General features: G+C 40.8%; 1 protein-coding gene across 4 annotated transcripts in view; it reads left to right on the plus strand.

The window, feature by feature from the left end:
* MPPED2 (metallophosphoesterase domain containing 2) overlaps positions 1-19,232 on the plus strand; it is a 210,870-nt gene that overhangs the window by 14,100 nt on the left and 177,538 nt on the right. Inside the window, exon 3 of one of the 4 annotated variants that reach the window (XM_027562773.1) lies at positions 5,584-5,606. The exons of the other annotated variants lie outside the window; for them this stretch is intronic. Coding sequence (XP_027418574.1) covers positions 5,584-5,606 — 23 coding nt within the window. The remainder of the gene's footprint in view (positions 1-5,583; positions 5,607-19,232) is intronic. 4 annotated transcript variants of the gene reach the window in all.

Below are 19,232 nucleotides of genomic sequence, written 5' to 3' on the forward strand. Positions count from 1 at the left end.
GTTGATTTCTTTGCTTTTAAAAGGCAACCTGAAATTAGATTTTTTTTTTTTTTTTTTTTGTCCCATATGGATTTGTCCTTAGAAATTTAGCTGTATATTGCATAACTAGGTAGTTTTGTTTGTTTTTGGTTCCTTGACTCTCTGGAAGGGTAAAGAATTTTGACAAAGCCGATTCTTTCTACTATGGTATGCCTGGATTTCAAATCCTGAAACAGTTACCTACTTTTATAGAGAGAAAAGATTCATACGAAAAGTGTGGCTACAGTCAGTGGATTGGCATATCCTGAAACTGGGCAATTCTTAATCACCTCTCCTTATGGATTAAATTTATCTCCTGATCTGAGTACAATTTTTAAAAAACATTGTTTTGATAAAAATAGACAAAAATGACAAGACTAGCTAACCAGGAAAGGAGTACTATAATAGGGAGTCTGTATTTGAAACATATTAATTTCAATTCTAAGATTTAGAGCCTGTGAAGATGTAGATTTTAAGATATGAAAACAAAGCTAATAATTAAATCTGCCACCTCTAGTATAACAAGCTCTAGGTAGTTCTGAACTGTTTCAAAAAGGAGAAAAAACTCACCGAGTCTCAGAATGTGTGCATCAGCTTGTTTTTCATCTTCTGCAGTGTTTTCTTCGCTCTCTCCTTCCCATGTCTCCTTCCCTTTTAGACTTACCTGGCATCCTGGAAACTGGGTGTTTCTGTAGCTATCCTGGCATAATTAGGCTATTATTTAAATATCAGTGTGGACAAAATTGCCACGATTTTCCAGACCACCATGTTAGTCTGCCTTTTTTTTTTTTTTAATGTAAAAAGTACACTTAAAGGCTTTGTCTGTGTAGAAACACTAACTTTGCAAAGAGGAAACTTTGTTGAATTTATTGGCCTTTGCAGTATTTGGATCTGCATATTTTTCTTTTTCTTTGGCTTTGAAGATTTTTTTTCCTTCAGTTTGTCCCTGTAAAAGGGTAAAATGTATGCAAATAAGAAAATGTGTTGTCTTGCAGGCTTTTAATTTTTTTTTCCTTTACCACACATCAAGAATATACACTCTAGTTGGTTTAAATTTTCATGTTTTTATATTAAATAGCAAAGCTCTTGACACTAGTTGAAAAAAAAAACAAAACAGAAAAACACTAGCACCATTTAATAGAGCAAAGAGGTAAATTTTCAGAACTTGTTAGTATTGAGCTTTAAAATTTCACGTGAGAATTAAACCCTTCTTGAGGTTCATTTGTCGGCAGTGGCTTCCTTACAAGATTGTGGTGCCCTACCACCATAACATGAACTCTACTCAAATCCATTTATTTCTTTGAATAGACAGTCTCTGAAACCTTCCAGCTAAAAGATTTGATAATTCTCCAATTGGAAGGAAAATATCTTTTCTCATCTTTCGGTGGACTATTTTGGCATTTCTGCTGATTGGCTAAGAAAAGCGGTTTACTTGTGGTATTTAGTTTTAGGTATTTGGGCCACAGACCAAGTTTCAAACCGTTTACATATTGTACACTTAGTTTAAAATGTGTTTTGCCCAAAGACTTATAACTGAAATTAAGAAAAAAAAAAAGGTAAAGTCTCCCACCAGCTAAGCAGCCTCAGCATGTTTCTCTAATTTCCTGAGTTAGCCTTTTGCTATAACATGGACCTTCTACCAGCTCTGTTTTGGTCCTGAGTTTTGGAAAAATTTCCGCCTTTTGTTTCATTTTGCTTTGCCTTAAGACTTCACTTAAGACTTCAGAGATAACCACAGAAGCCTGTCAAACTGTATGAGGCATTTTTTAATAATCACAGATATTTTTTAATAATCACAGATACCCGTTGCTCTTAGTTTTGCCTTATATTTAATATTCCATTTTTTAAAAAGTACCAACTTTTGTACATTGGTCCTGCTAGGGTGTGGAGGAAATATAATGAGGAGATAACATGTTTTATGGAGAAGAGGGAAAGTAGTGGTATATGTGAAGAAGAGAGAGGAAAGGAGAGGGAGGGCCTGGCAGGTATATTATTAGATTCTAACTCTTTCTTGCAGTTATGATGTCCCTGGCCTTGGGCTTGACTTGAATGCCAGGAGTATGTCAGCACATCCCTGAACATCAGTCAGCGGGGAGATAAGACAAATTTCACCTTGGGTTTTTAGGGTATGCATGCCAACTCTACATACCAATGAATCCAGCATTTGAAAGGATCAGAATCGAAATTTTTGATACACTGACCTGTGTTGATCCCTGAGACAGAACAGTTTGTTAGACTTTTTTGAGTAACTCAGAAGTTTAGGTTTGTGTTTCAATGTTAAAAAAAAAAAATCCATTTGAGAAATAGTGAACCATGAACTGGTTTTTGAGAAATGTAAAAATGTCTGAAATGTCAGCTGCCCAAGGTCTGCCCTCTGTTAGTCTCTAGGAGACTTACCGTGTGTTGTGCTTGATTCTGACTTTCACAGTTAACTTGTCTTCACTTTGTTCCTGACCCTCACATTTTGGGCACAGCTGGATGCCCTGAAACCTATTTTGTCTCCACCAGCTTAGAGTAAAGAAGAATGAGGAGGGGGGATGTCTTTGGGAAGAACTGACAGACTAGGAAGGAGGTATTAACTCCTGAAGGATATTAATTCCTAATTCTTCCATAGTGCAGTTCAAAGAAGACTCTCTTCCCCCTCCATGTGAAATAGAAAAGCACAGGTAGGTGTCCTTTTCCTTACAGAAGAGTGAGTCTAGTACCACCCCCTCGTCGGCTGACGCCCTTGAGAATTCAGAAGGGAAATAGCAACCACGTGGGAGGTGGTTGGCCCCCGTGTCCCTGCCCCTCGGTGCTGGATGGCTGGCCTGTTTTGCATCTCTCCATCTCGACCCCTCCGCCACATTAATGGCAGCCGGCACGCTCCACTGTTTATCTTGGAATTCGATACCATCATCTTGGCAACCAAACTGGGACCTTTACTGCTCACATTGTTTGTCATTTGTTGTTAATTATCTGTTACCATAAATTCTGCACTTTGAGAAAAAAAGGAATGTTTTGAAATATTTCCTCCCAACATGTAAGTGGAGCTTCATTTTCTGTGGACAAAAGAAGGGGGAAAAAATCAGCTCTTTTGGGAACTGGTTTCAGGGGATTCAAATGCCCAGGTTTTTCAGACCAGCTGGGTTTGTTCTTGCTAATGTGGCCAGGATTTGCAGCAAAGGAACCTTTGCAATTTAGGAATGGCCTGTATTGGTGAGAGGTACCCCCTTTTGAGGAAAAAAAACAAACAAACTTTACATAGGGAGTTGTGCTTTTATTGCAGTCTCTTGGTGCATAATTGTGTGTTGCGTTCTGTGCGAGAGCCTGTTCCCCACAGTGGATTTCTTGCTTTCAAAGGTTATTAAGACAGAGCAGTCCAAAGTGGAAAGTAGCTTCTGCTTACCTGCCTTTATGAGGTGTTTATTTTGTCAAGTGTAGAACTAAAATGAGCTTTCTGGCCATTAGGAGATTTTAGTCACGCCCCACACTCTGCAGGGAGGGCTGTGTCACCTTATAAACAAAGAGCACTGCTTTGAGAGGTGCTCTACCACGGGCTGCTGGAATCACCGCTGGACTTAACAAAGCAGTCAGCAGAACAGGAGACCAAAGAATGCATGAGTGTATTTTGGAGAGGAGAGTATGGGAGTGGAGTGGTTGTTGCTAAGCAGAAATCTAGGCACAGTCAAAGATATAAAAACTGCTATCATTTAAGAAGTTCCCCAGAAGTATGTCCATAATCCTGGCTGTCTACCCAGGTGCCCCTTCTGTGTGTTCACTTACAGACTCCGCTCCTAGAATCTCATCTTTACTGTGGTCACAGATCATAATATATGCGCCCATAGGTAATGGTGGAGGTTATATTAGATGATGCTTAGTACAGAATAAGGCACTTAGCACTGTGTCCCAATGCTCCGTGCCTGGTAAATATTGTTATTAATACCGTTGTTTACCAGGATCGTACCCACAGTGTCAACACTTGAACTTCAGCAGGGTTTTAATGGTGCCACGTGGCTCATCCTTCACCATCAGTTTTTTGGTTGCCGTGAAGCTGGGTGTGTCTTCTGTTCTTGTTGAGAAGTTTTATTTGTCTCAGTACTTTTCAAGTATTTAGGGTAGCACTGTCTCCCAAGGGATTCCCACAAGGGGAGGGAGGGATTGAGTCTTTGTTAACCTGCTGATAGCCAGGGGCACAGACTTAATGAACACTGATCGCAGCTCCGGTCTGCTGCTTTGGACAGTGTAGCTCTTGGTGATGTGCGTTTTCCTGGAGGTGAGGAATTGGCTTGGATCTGCTGCCTTTGGTTTCTGCAGAACCAGAAAATGTTCTTGCCAAGCTTAGAAGGAAGGTCTCCTGATAATGGCGTTGCCCCTGAAATAAAACCCCCTTTCTACATATTCCACTTCCTTTATTTGTTTTATTTTCTCTCAGTGTTTTTTAAAGGGAGTATGTATGGTAGGTGCTGTTTTAGAACACTGATTACAATCAGAAGAAATGAATATTAACTTGGTGTTTCAGATTTAGGAACCGTTTGGGTATGAGAGTAAAATACTGGATGGAGAGGAACGGAGGTTTAAAAAAAAAAGCACCATCAGACTGCTCTGGGGGAGGCTGGGAAAAGGATTTAACACTTTGGATTCTTTAGAAGCCATTAAAACTCTGATGGGATCGGATTACCTGACTGCACATCTGAAACATGAAACTCTTGCCCTAAACCGTGCAATTGAGTTAAGCTCAAAATTCAAGGCCTCCCCCCAAGACTGGCCTCTGGGTAAGCCTCACTGTGGATGGCAAAATGATTTCCTTTGAGAGGAGCAAGACTACAGTGAGGTTTTTATGGCCAATTTAGCCCGTGTATTTGTGCCAGCCAGACATTTGGCAGCACTTAGTGCCAGCTTCGGTGATCTGTCCACCAGTTTTTCCCAAGGTCTTCAGTTCCGTCTGGATTCTGGGCTGACACTGAAGAGAAGATACATTGTAAATCCAGCTTCCTAGGCATGCCTCCTGAATTTTTTATTTTTCCAAGTGGAGAAGTACTGAGAGGTGTGGGAGAGCAGCAGGCCCCCAACTTTGAGGCTCAGACTGATGCTGACGGTCCTCCTCCCTAAATATGCGTTCTTTTCCTGCCTCCACGTTTGTCACTGCTTCAGGGGAGCCCCTATCCCTTTCTCTGGACTCCATGAATTCTTTGTATGTATGGACTCAGAGCACCTCCTATGAGCAATGCTTTTTTTTGGTCACACTTTTTATACATATTTTTTTCTGACTGTTTGTGAAGTGTCTGTCTTGCAACTAGGCTTTAAGTTCTCTGAAGACTGTGGGACTCTTTGCATTTTACTTTGCTGCCTTTCTGTACCTGCAGCACCTGTCACGTGCTAGCACGTTCTAGACACTCTTCAAATACCTGTTGAAGGAATGAGTGACTGTTGAATTTGTAAGAATTCCGTATTCTCTTACTGTGTGCTTCCCCAGGAAGTGTGTACTCCCTTGGAATCATTCATTCATTTTGAGAGCATGTATATAGACTTGATGCTATGCATGCCTTTAAAAAGGGTAACATGAGTCTCCCGTGTTTTTTTCAGGATGGAGCTGGATGAAGCTCAGAGTGAGTATTTCTGATACTCCTACACTAATGCTATCATCTGTCCTGCCTCCAGTTGACTCTTACTTTGACAGTAGTAGACTCTCATTTCTAACATAGGAAAAATACCAGTTTCACTTTCATCTTGACCCTAAAGTTTTGGGTTTCCTGTGTCGTTTCCAACCTTAAAAAGAGAGGCATTAGAAAGTATGCTGTCTTAACTCCTTGTAAAGTGTTTATTTATTGATCCTGTTTGGCATCAACTATTGTTGAGTGGAAGCATGAAATTGGCTCAGTGGTAAAGAATTTGTCTGCAAATGCAGGAGACACAAGAGACATGGGTTTGATCCCCAGGCCGGGAAGTTTCCTTGGAGGAGGAAATGGCAATCCACTCCAGTTTTTTTGCCTGGAGAATCCCGTGGACAGAGGAGCCTGGCAAGCTGCAGTCCACGGGGTCGCAGAGTCCGACACGACTGAGCACGCACGCACATATGCACATACCAGGACTCTGACTGACAGCTGTCCCTAATATGTGGAGTTTATCTGAAATGAAGACCGTGAAAATGGGTCATCTTTATCATGGGAATCACATATTTTGCATAAAGTGAACCAATTTTATTCTGCATCTTTGTTTTCTTAACAACTTCAGTTATTTTTTTTAATAGTAAGCTCTTCTATATCTTACCACATCACTATTTTCACAGAAACCTGTAATTTGGATTTAATACAGGTAACAACATTATAACGTTGGTGTTAGGTACTGATTGAAAGTGTTTTAAAATTTTTCCTTTAAAGGTAAAACAAATAAAATTTAAAATAAGTATTTGATGGATTTCTAATTACTGGTGATTTAGCTACAAACCTCTTAAAAATTAAGTGACAAAAAATAAATGCTACTAAAGAGTTCGAAGCTTAAGGAAGCGTTTTGCAAGGGGCTTGCAAGGGGGAGTAGGTAAAAGAGGGAAGATAATAAGAGAGATTTGCATGGCAAGCACTTTGGGGCAGGAAGTTGTTAATTTAGGTTAATTTGGGGCTTTAGGTTTTCTCCCTGACTGTCTTCTTACTATGTCTACTGAGAAAGGTGCTGTATATTAGGCTTTCTGGCGATCTCCTTTGGCTGAGGACCTAATTGAGTTTTGGGGCTAGACTGCTGAGCTGGGCTGGAGTTGACGCAGCTTTTGGCCCTGCAGGTCGAAACCCTGGATGGACCTGCCTCTTTGATAAGTACCTGGAGCGATTAGCAGTGACACTGTTTGGGGAAAGTAGAGGTTAGTAACTGAGGAGTCGGTGTTCCTCATTATATGAAAAACTCTCTTTAACCTAGGGAAGACACCAAAATCCACATGTGCAATTTAAATGAGCTTGTATTCTGCATTATAAATATGCACCGGATGCCAAGTAGAAAACCGGAACACTCTCTCAGGATGCTGTTAGGGCCAAGCGGAATCTCATTAGGGACGGCTTCAAAGATCAGTTCCTCGTGTCCATAAAAACAAGTGTAAATTATCTGGTGCGCGCCTGCTGTTAGCAGTTGCGGTGTTGCATTATGCATGATGCCAGACTGCACGGAGGAGACACAAACCGCATGGAGCTCCGAATAGATGTGGGGATTCCTCCACCCGTACATAGATATTTTTTGGTGCTGAGTCCTACCTTTTGGAAATTTATGGGTGTGTTTCAGTTAATGGAGGGTGCCATATATAACCTGCTCCTACATTTTTGATGAATTGGAGTCAGTTCGGAGAGGCATGATAAGACTCTGAATTGTTTATATGAACTACCAGTCTACTCAGATTTATGTATTTTGCTTGTTCACATCTGGAGTCAGATTAGGGGGCGATGAATGCATTCAGTGCTCATAGAATTGGGTGCCTTTGTTTCTACATTTCTCCTTCTTCTTTTGGGCTCTTGGGTAGATTTTTAGAAATAACTGTGAATGCTCGGAAAATTAAGAGAATGGAGTTGAGTTTAACAAACAAAGCTTTTGGAAAGGAGTTTTGGAATAAATGCCCAAGGGTCTAGAATGTATTCCCGAGCTTCACTGGACAAGAAGGTAGGGATAAATAGTGTTTAAGAACGTGGAGTCTAGAACCGGATGGCCAGCGTGTGTCTTTGTCTTTTATTAACTGTATGATTTAGGGCAAGGTACTTTCCTCCCCCTTCATGTTCTTGTTTATAGATGAGGGAAAAATTTAGTACCTACCTCGTAGACCTGTCATGAGGGTTGAATCTGTGGATTTCTGTATAATACCTAGAACACTGCCTGGGACACAGTCCTATCAAAGCGTTGCTTCATGTTAGTGTTGTCGTCACTAGTATCGGAGGTAGAAGGCCTTCTGGTGCAGGTGGGGATGAGACACGAGGCACAGCACACCCAGAGACTGAGTTCATAAGCACGTCTGTGCTCGAGTGGACATGCACACATTAGGGCTGAGGGCAGGTGAAGGCAGGAGATGATTGTCATTTCATTCAATGGTGTCAACTGGGAGAAGCCATTAGAAATACAAAATACTGAGTAGATGTGTGTCTTTCTGGTTCACATAATGCAAGGGAGAGATTCATGGTGTCTTGGGGGGAGCTTAAGATATAACCAGAGAGAAGCATTTTACTCTCAAAGTAGAAGAGAGTGTAATGGTCTCCTTTCCCCAGTGGTTTCTCAGAATAAGAAGCCTAGGACAGGGACTTCCCTGGTAGTCCAGTGGTTAAGACTTCACCTTCTAATGTAGGGAGTGTGTGTTGGATCCCTGGTCAGAGAGCTAAGATCCCACTTGCCCTGGGGCCAAAAACTAAACATAGAACAGAAGCCATATTGTAAAACATCAGTAAAGACTTGAAAAGTGGACCACATCCAAAAAAAAAAAACCTAAAAAAAAAAAAGGCAGCGTGGGACACAAAGATCAAAAGATCAGCCTTATACAGTGTCATGTGACTTACATCCACAAATGGTCCAGCACCAGCTACCTTCATTTGGGAATTTCCATTTGCAAGTGTAATGGGGAGTCACAGATAACCAGCACTGCACTTCCTAGACTGGAAGTTTTATAAGGGTAGGGCTGATGCTGGCTGATCTTGAACCCTCTGTAGCACTCGTGGGCTCAGTAATTAAGTACATCTTTGACCAATCAGTAAACAGTCTTCAATATGTATTTATTATGTCATCTGTCCTTACTGTAAACTCCATTATATTTGCTTTTCAATTTTATTTCCTGATTTTCCACTGTAGGCATATCCCAGGTGAGTCCAAAATGTCTTCAGGTCTGATCCTTTTCCCAAACGTGAAAGAAGGAAGGCTCCCTGTAGGAGGCATCCCGTGATGGAAAAAAGTTTAAATGAAACAGGAGCAGCTGTTTTCTGCCCTAGAGGATCACATTTTGCTTTCATTTCATAATATCTCCTGTTCTTACCACCCATGTGCCCCTGGGTTCCTCTAAAATCTGGCAGCATTTTTCTGGACCTCAGAGCTCCAGAAACCACGGCCATTTCCTACTCAGAGACTATGTGTATTGGACAGCAGTTGCATTTTTGCTGGGATGTGGGAATGGAGAAGTGTGCGGCCATATGCCGTGTGCTTGGGTAGTGGCTCACATTCCAAACAAGTGAAATGGTTTCTGGCCCACTGCTTGTGCTGTGTGGAAATGAGCAAAACTATACGCTTCTAGGTCTTTTCCACTTGCGGACATGAAGACAGAAGGTTGGATGCTTCAACACAATACATTTTCCTGTTTCATTTGAGTACAGTTTTGGGACCCGACGTGTTGAATGTGAAGGCTAACTTCAAAGACACCTCCATTTTTGAGAACTTCTCAAAGGTTGCTATTTGGAAATAATCTCTCTGACCAAAAAGAAGTGGTATTACTACCCAGAAAATTGCTTCTGTGAGCTGTAAACAGTGTTTTGGCCTCACTGAGTAGACCGTTGAAGTGTGTCTTCTTCATTAAGATTGAGAAACCCTGTAGCCACAAGTCACTCTGCAAGGAGTGTTTCCAGCCATCTGCAATTTCCCTCTTGGAAAAAAGCTCTGTGGCAGGTGTGAGGTATCCTATTAAACTTCTTAGTGTTTCAGCTGCAGCCAGGCCCAGGTCTGCTTTGGCGATGCTCCTCTCTTCCTTAGGGTGCCACAGATTTAGCTATCAGCCAGACTCTAGCCAAATGCCTCGGATGTGGATGCTGTGGCTGGCAGCTGGGCCTTGGCTCAGTTGCTGGTGCTGAGCCCGAAGTACCTGTTTGATCTTTAAAATCAGAGCAGCACAGAAAAGTAGAATTCTTCCAGCTCTGTTGCTTTTTTGGGAAGTTCAGAGATGGCATTTGGCAGCAGCTTTTGCATTCAGTTCTAACTTTTGAACTTCGTAATAGGAAAATTATCTAATAAAAGCTCTATTTTGGGGTGGTTAAAATTAGTAGTTCCCGAATGTTCAAGACCTCAACTTACTAGACCAAGGAGCTCATAAAATACGCATTGTGAGGGGTCCAGCTAGTGAATGGATTAGTTATAGCAGTCTATAGCTGCCTGTCGAAATTATACATCACATCTCTCCATTGTCTTTGTACAAATGTGTGTGTAAGTATATGCACACACAGCCATGGATAAATGAAGGTTTAAAATTACACACAGATGAAAGCATTTTCAGAACATTTCTTATGACCATCTAAAAACCAAAATGTTGGACATTGTTTGCATGTTGAGATGAACACCTCAGCTAACAATTGACCTTGTTTTCAATTGAGGGCACCAAGATGCCACATTATTAAGCATATTGGGTCAACCCTGAGTTCATGGTTAACATCATTTTTCTTTCTATGGAGATGAAAAGGTCTTCAGCCAGATTGTTTTCTTTTGGTTCCACCCTGGGTGCTGGGGTGGCATGATTTTTGCATGACTATGGCTCTGCTCTATAAATAAGCAGATTCAGTCTTTTGTTTCAAATGTAATCAGCAAGATTGCATTTGCATTGCTTGTAAGTGAATCACATAAGTGAAATTACATTGCCTGCATCTCATTTGGTATCATAAAATGTTATGGGATGCAGGCTGTTTTTCTCCAGCTAAAGTGTCTTGAGTTGGTATGAGGGTGCTTGCTTTCATTTTCCTTTGTGACCAAATTTGTTGCATTCTACAGAGTTAGGGCTCATATTTTCACTTAGGTTAGTTGTGGGAGAAATGCTCATTCTCCTTCCCTAGAATGAGCTTAAGATATTGGTTCAGTAGGGGGTAAATGGGAGTTTTAAGACCATTCACGTCATGCAGCAAGTGATGGCTAATCACTTTCTGTCATTTGAGACAACTTTTGCTTACTAAGAGAACACAAGTCACTGTGGGTTGGATGTATAATGCAATCTAAAGCTTTTTAGGCAGTTGGCAACAGAAAACAGTTTGCATAAAATAAAAACAAAAGCTTCAGTTAGTCACCATTTTTTAATGACTGTTATAAAGTACGAATCTTAATTGGCTCAGGATATCTGGAAGGCAGATAACTTAACAGTCATTTTGAGATTCTCCTGCTTATTTCCTTGAAAATAAAGGATTTAACACAACAGTAATAATCACTGACTTCAAAAGTCAGTAAGTTCAGTGACAAATGAAAATGCCCTGTTTTTACAGATCACCTCCCCCTTCCACAGAGGTTTTCTTAATTCATAAATTTTTAAGGTGGAAATCAAGGGAAGGCTATACATGCTTAGAAAACCTGGGACATGGTGTGGTTATCCACAAAGCCTCTGTTTGTTAACTGCATTATTGATAAAACCCCACAAGGCAGTAAGCAGCTATAGTGCTGGGTGTGCCCTTTGCTAAATGTGAAAACTGCTTTCAAAACGAGAAAGGATACCAGTTATAGTGATAGACCAACAAAATGAAAGTGCTGAATGACCAATGATGACCTTCAGTTACTTGGATCGCTATTAGCAGGAAAAAATGGCAAGAATTAAACGTGATGAATAGGACATGTAAATATCAGAGGGTATGTTTTTCCTATCCAAAGAGATGACTTAAGAACACTAAATCCAAAAGAAAAACTAACATTCTAACATAGCTGACAGTTTTTTTTTTTTTTAACAGTAAGACCTTGTAGGAGATGTGCAGTTTTGTATTCTCATTATTTTTTTAATGTACTTAGGAAAAACATTTCATGTGGAAGGAGAGGATTGAGTATAACTTCTTTTTAATTAGTAAATTTTTAATTGAAGCATAACACACATACGGAGAAGAATCCAAGTTAACTGTGTTTGACTAAATGAATTCTCACAACGGGAACATGCTTGTGTGATCTGTATTGGGTGTAGATTTAAAGATGATTTAGTCAGCAAAACAACATTCTGAAGGAGTAAGAATTTAAGTATCATAATCTGTGATAAACTTTTATTAATAAAAAACGTAGAGACCTTTGTTACTAATGCTGTGTGCTTTACAAAGAAGATAATTGTAAACATTGGGATCCCAGTGGCCTCCCTAGGATTCCTCTGCAGCTGAATATTGTAGGGCTGAGAGTATATGTGACTACTGTGACTTCTATTTAAACTGGTCTCCAAGGCATACTTTCCATTTGTAGTCACTTAAGATTTCCTGAAAGCTCCTTTCTGTGATTTGATAATTCTCTGGATAATATTTCCAAATTGATGACCTTCTTGAGTTAAAATATATATATATATTTTTAGTCTAGCTTTAAAGACATCATTATTTTCTCTTCCATTCATCACCATTTTCTCATTGAAAAAATTAAACATGCCTATCCCACTTCAAATGAGCAGCTGCGCTTTGAAACTAGATCCTTCTTTTGGCCGTAATTGTCCAAATGAGGAGGACTAGGTTGGCTAACCATTTTGAAAAGAATTGGTTGTGACCGTAAAGCATTTTTACACTTTAAGTTTTTTTCTCTTCAAATTTTGGTGTGTTCCCAGCTAGGAAAAAAAAGAAAAAGAAAGGAAACAAGGAGGGTTGGAAGAAATAAGGACAGAAACAAAAGAAAGAGGAAAAAGAGGGAAAAGCAATTCACAAAATTCTTAAAACCAAGACAACTCTTACCTGGAAATAGCTTAACTCCAGCTTTGGAGGAAAGAGGGGGACAAAGAATTACTCCAAAATCTAGCCAGAGAGAGACTATTGGGCTTCAAGTATTCTGTAAACTACTGATTCAGGGTTTTCTTTTTCGTAAATTTGCCAGAATAAATAAAATAATAAAATGCATACATACATATATACTTGTGTATGTGTATTCATTTTCATCTATTTCTGCAGTACTTACATTGCTGAGTATGGTTCTGAAACTTTCTTTAGGGGTGGTTTTTGGAGCCAGTTCATGGGTATATAAGGAAGGAGTTCTGTTTTCAGATTACAGAAATGATCTTCACACATACCCCTCATACCTTCCTAGTGAAGCCCCTGAGGTGCCCAAGGAATAAAACTCATCAGTGAGTTTTCACCTTGACTTTCTCACTCTGGCCACAGGGGAACTTGAGGCTTACCAGCCTAAATGTCTTCTCTGGTTGCTGTGAAGAGTTCATATTATATACATAGTACTACAGCAATCTTGGGGCTTCCATGGTGGCTCAGCTGGTAAAGAATCGCCTGCAGTGCAGGAGACCTGGGTTTGATCCCTGGGTTGAGCAGATCCCCTGGAGAAGGGAAAGGCTACCCACTCCAGTATTGTGGTCTGGAGAATTCCATGGACTGTGTAGTCCATGGGTTCGCAAAGAGTTGGACACAAGCGAGCGACTTTCACTTTCATTTTCATAGCAACTTTATACTTGTCTGCAAAAGTATTGGACTGTCTGCTGGAAAGTTGATCCAAATGATCCTATATGAATGATCCATCAGCTTACAGGCTGAAATAATTGCACATTCTGTTTAGGTCACCAAGATGGCTAACTGGAGATGTTTACTGATTGGTTACTTAACAAATAGTCATTTTTTTCAAAGGAAACTAACAATCATAATAGATTAGCTGGCTATAAATGTATGTTAAATCTCATAATAACTAGGGGAGAACACTTCCAAATGAACATGAATTATAGCTCTGCTTATTATACAATTGTGAAAGCTAATAATTTGTCTTGACATAATAGCTGCTTCAAGCTATCAGGAGTCACGAATAAGTGAAAATATATATAAATTTCCCCAAATGTATTTGAATTCTTATATTTTGATTATACAAAATTATACATTATCTCCAACCAAAAGTTTGGACTGGTACCTCTAGTTAAGACAGAAATATTCTAAAACTCACTTAACCTTATAAATAGAATGACAAATACAACTGTCTTGAGTTTTGAAATGTACTTGCTTATTTGGCATGGTCATTCTTTTATTCATACACTAATTAAAATATTTATTGAATTCATGCTGTGTTCCAGGCAAGCAGACTCCCTGAGTCTGGGACCATTCAGCAAATAGAAATTATAATCTCATAAATTTATTATAGGGGAAAGTAGTTCAAAGTATTGCCCACTGATGATTTGTATTGGCCTTGATACAAAATTTGTCATAGCCTAGAGTATGAAACTAACCCTCATTACTTTGATTATTTTCCATTTGATGGCCTTTTCCTCAATTTGTTGTCTTATTTTCCTTGGTTAAACACTTCTTTTGGGGACCCCTTGCCCTCCTCCTTCAAGGCATCTTAGATCTTCTGGACTTCAGCATAGACAGCGTAAGTTAGACCAAGGAAACGAGTTAGAATGAGCAAACCAGACAGAAGAAGGCAACATCCTCAGAGATAATAATAATAACAATAATGATAAAATGGCTACCATCTTTCGGGTGCTTATTGTGTACCCAGTGAAGTGGTAACTGCCTTAATACATTGTTCTATTTAATTCATACTATAACCCTCAGAAGTAGGTGGTATTCCCATTTTGCATATAAGAAAGTCAAGGCTGAAAGAAGCCACCCAGGATGACCTGGGTTTCATAGTTGGTCAGTGAAACATGTTTACCTGAGTCTGTGCATCAGGCTGTGTGTCTCAGAGACAATTACAGACCCATGGATTAAAGATTTGGATTTTGACTGTTTTCTTTTCTAAAACAAATCTCATGATAAAACCATGTGGTACTGAAGTCATGAAGAAGCATGAAATAAATACAATCCAGATCCACAAACATATTTTTGGAATAGTTCCACTGATTGAGGCTCTGTAGAGAAACATGACCTAGGATGACTTATTCTCTCAGATAGAAACACAAATATGGAGGAAATTCATTATGTCAGGATCCATGGAGAAAATCGTATTGGACTGAGACTCAAGCAGTGTGGGCTTCAGTGCCCACATCTGTAAAACAGAACTAATGCTGGTTAGAGCAGATGGTCGCCGAGGATCCTGGCATTTCGAGTATTCTAAGACTTCAGGCTGATGTTACTCAGAATTCCCTGTATTCCTGGACTTTGTTCTCAGATGCCACGTGGATTGGAAGATAATGCAAGAGAGAGGTACAAATTGAAACATTACACTCCCAAGTCATGGAATTCCAGAAGGAATGCTCAAGACTGTTAACCCATTCAGCTCAACACTCAAAGCTGAGCATAAATATGTAAGAAGGAAAAGACTTTACTCTACCATGAAGTACATTTAGGAGCCTTGGGAAGACAAATGTCCTCAAAGAACACACTGATACGGAAGTAAGAAATAAAGATGTGGAGACTGGGCTTTCTGCTGACTGGAAAGAAGCATTTCAGATTCTAGAGAAGTGTGTCAAGATTTATTTCTTTCACTGGTTCTTAGATATACTCATCTAAGAATACATCAGCAGCCCGAGTGAGCCTCCAGTTTCGGAATAGCTGCTGACTCAGACTTTATTACTGGACAGGTCTCTCCAGCCTCACTTTCTTATCTGTAAGACGTTGGGTAGGTCTCCCTAACTGCTGAAACATCTGTGAAGCTGTTTATATTTTGATGTCACAAAAAGAGAGTGACAGTATTGAGCTGGTGTTTGGAGTGCCAGGGCTCCCAAGTGACTGGAGTTAAGGCTGAACGAACAATTCAGAGGACCTGAACTCGGGTCACTCCTGTGGAGAGGAAGAAGACACGCCCAGTGTGAAATAAAGGTATTTGCAGTGGAGTGAGAACGGTTTGTCCTTGGAGATGAGTTGCATAGGCGATGCTGATTCTGCATTTGCACACAGTGGATCCAGAAGGGTGGTGGAGAAAGCTAGACATCTCAGTCCAGCATTGCTGTGGATTCCTGGGAGCCTTGGGGTTGCAGTGAGCTGCAGGTCTGGAAAGAATGAGAAGGTCCGAGGCTGTGAGGAACTGTGTACCAGTGCAGTCATGTCAGGGAGAGGAGGCTTCAGTTCAGTTTAGTTCAGTTCAGTCGCTCAGTCGTGTCCGACTCTTTGAGACCCCATGAATCGCAGCACACCAGGCCTCCCTGTCCATCACTATCTCCCGGAGTTCACTCAAACTCACGTCCGTCGAGTCGGTGATGCCATCCAGCCATCTCATTCTCTGTCATCCCCTTCTCCTCCTGCCCCCAATCCCTCCCAGCATCAGAGTCTTTTCCAGTGAGTCAACTCTTCGCATGAGGTGGCCAAAGTACTGGAGTTTCAGCTTTAGCATCATTCCTTCCAAAGAGGAGGCTTAAGGGAAGGCAAATGTGAGGGATGTCTAGTCCCAAAGGTGTGGCAGCTGGTGGCAGACCTCTAGTAAATACTGTTGAGTTTGAGGGAAGAAATTCTAAAATCGGAGGCTTATATCCTGGTTTCTCTTCAGATTGTATAAATCTTTCAGCTTTAAAAATAGGAGCCCAACCTTAAAGGAACAGAGTGAGGGTGATTGGCTTGCATGCTGTGGGATTGTGGTAGGTTATAAAAGTCTTAGGCTTCCCAGGTGGCCCAGTGGTAAAGAACTCACCTACCAAAGCAGGAGGCATAAGAGACGCAGGTTCAGTTCCTGGGTTGGGATGATTCCCTGGAGGAGGGTATGACAACCCACTCCAGTATTCTTGCTTGGAGAAGCCCATGGACAGAGGAGCCTGGCAGGCTACAGTCCATAGGGTTGCAAAGAGTTAGAAACAACTGAAGCGACTTAGCACACATGCTTATGGCAGGAAGGAGGCAGAAGCCCGTTTACTAGACTGAAGTGGAAGGCAAAGCAGAGGGAGATGCTCAAGTGGCTTACCCCTGAGCTGCTTGAGGAATGGACTAGAATTTTTTGGATGCCATCTATGGTCAGAGTTGGTCAGGGTCAGCCCAGGAACCTGGCCTGGGACCAAGCTGAGTGGTGGGCGTGCAGCTGCTGCATCTCTGGGTAGAAAACTGGCCTGGGAGTAGGGAATCTTGCTGTGCAGTTGTTAGGAAATTCCCAAAGTGCCTGGAGGACCCTGTGTGTTGGTTAAGGTATCCCAAGACATCTGGGAATGGTGTGCATTTTCTCTTTAGTTCTTAGTTTGTCTCATAAAGTTAAAAAAAAAAAAAAAAGAGCAGTACTCCATTTCTTAATCTCTAGGTCTTTGACTTATGTTTCTGATTGTTTACAGTTGTGAAATGGTCAGTGGAACCTGACTACCTGACAGCTTCCACCTTGAATCATAGGCTCTTCCTGTTAATATACTGAAATCCCGGCTTCCCTGGTGGCTCCGTGGTAAAGAATCCACCCGCCATGCAGGAGACACAGGTTTGATCCTTGGGTCAGGAAGATCCCTTGGAGAAGGAAATGGGAACACTCTAGTATTCTTGCCTGAGAAATCCCATGGACAGAGGAGCCTGGGAGGCTACAGTTCGTAGGATCGTAAAGAGTCGGACACGACTTAACGACTACAAAATGTAAAACAGACCTGCCCTTGTGTCAGAGATGGTCCTCAGAATTGTAGATAACGTATTTAACACTCTGAGAACCCTCTGAAGTGGCTGCGGAGGAGTCCCTTCTTCATGAGGCCTGAATTAGAATTTAAACCTCGCTTTTACGACAAAGCCCATTCTTTTCCATGAGGCCATCCTAACTTTCAACCTCCTGTGTCTCAATCTTGTTTTTAACAGCTGACAATGACGATTTTCAAAATTCCGGCTGTTGTGCCTGGAAATCCATCCGCAGAAAGAAATGCTGTCTTCCCTTTGCTCAAACTTTATTTGCTTCATAAAAAAAATAATGTGTTTTTTAACTGCTGGAAATGCAAACGTAACTTACAAGTTGTTTTTCTGAGACCACACCATCCTTCCCAAATTGGAAAGCCATGAAACTGGATTTTAATGTCATTAATTTTGGACCTTAAGGTGATGTTCGTGGGTGAGCATGGAGGTAGTAAGTGAGCCCTGATTATCGTTTTCTGACTTCGGTGTGACATTCTGTGACTCCAAGCAGGATCTACTTGGTAGTTTACTTTATAAAGTAGGTTTGATGGTGCCGTTGGCAGCAAATGGTGTGGAGTGGTGATGGAACGGTGAGTTTTGGAAATAAACTGTGTAGGGGAAGAAGAGGAAAGGAGATACACCTGTGCCCTGTGTTTTCATTGGAGCATGCGCTGCACAGGTGGAAGATGTTTGTGCTCATCCCTGGGCTCACCATGGGTGGCTGGGACCGTCCAAAATATAATTTTACTTATCTTAGAGGAGTTACTGTATTTTTTTGCCCAGAACTATTGGCATTTGGGGTTCACACATCACTGAACTCCTGATCTGTTGGCATTTGAAGAGCAGGACCCACAGTGTTTCTCACTTACGGCGTGAAGTTATATAGCAAGTGCCCCAAATGGCCCAGTTCATGATCACAGACAGCCCCAGTGTTAGGGCTGTGTGTCTAGAAATCTTGTCTGGGCTTGACAGCTTAAAAGCCTTTTGGGGGAGTTCAGCAATGGGAAATGGCTAAGAAAATTATGACAAAACTAACCCATGAAATATCCTGCAGCCAGTGAAAACGTTTGTAAAGAGTCTGCAGTAGCATTGAAAATGCTGACATTGTAATGATTTAAATGGAGCCAAAAAAATCCCTGAAATATAACATTTTGAATGCAGAATGATCCCAATTACGTTTTAAAAATGTATAGTGAAAAGACAAAATGGAAAGAGACCAGAATGTTACTAGTAGCTCTTCTTATGGAGTTGAGGATGGGTTCCTCTTCTCTGCTTTTTATATGCCTGTTCTTAATTTTATTAATGTTAGTTATTTGTAATTTTAGTAAGCATATATTCTCTAATTAGGAGGAATTTTTTTTTTTTTTTTTTTTTTTTTACAGCAGAATACTAATTTCTCGTAGTGGGGGGAAATTTACCTTTCTGGGTCAGGGAAATTTGCTTATTACCCTTCGGTGAATCTGGTGTCTCAGGTGGCTCTTATTTAACACGTTATTTTTGTGTATAATGACACCTATTTGACACTAGTAGTGGGATGACCGAGAAGACTTGGCAATTTTAATACTATCAGGTGGATAATCATTTTAAGAGAGGGTTGGATTTTGAATCACAAAACGGTATGGTCTTTCCTGTGTAAGCTGCTTTATTGTCTGTTTAGAAGAGAATGTGGGAACAATTCATTAAGAATACTATCGGGTTTTTGTCATCCTAGTGAAATTTGGGCAATTCTGAGAAATTTTGGAGAGACAGAAATAATAAAACAATATTGTATGTGCTAAGTCACTTCAGTCATGTCCAACCCTGTGCAACCCTGCGGACTGTAGCCCGCCAGGCTTCTCTGTCCATGGGGTTCTCCAGGCAAGAATACTGGAGTGGGTT

Source organism: Bos indicus x Bos taurus, chromosome 15 (assembly GCF_003369695.1).
Source record: "Bos indicus x Bos taurus breed Angus x Brahman F1 hybrid chromosome 15, Bos_hybrid_MaternalHap_v2.0, whole genome shotgun sequence".
In the NCBI taxonomy this organism is placed as follows: Eukaryota; Metazoa; Chordata; class Mammalia; order Artiodactyla; family Bovidae; genus Bos; species Bos indicus x Bos taurus.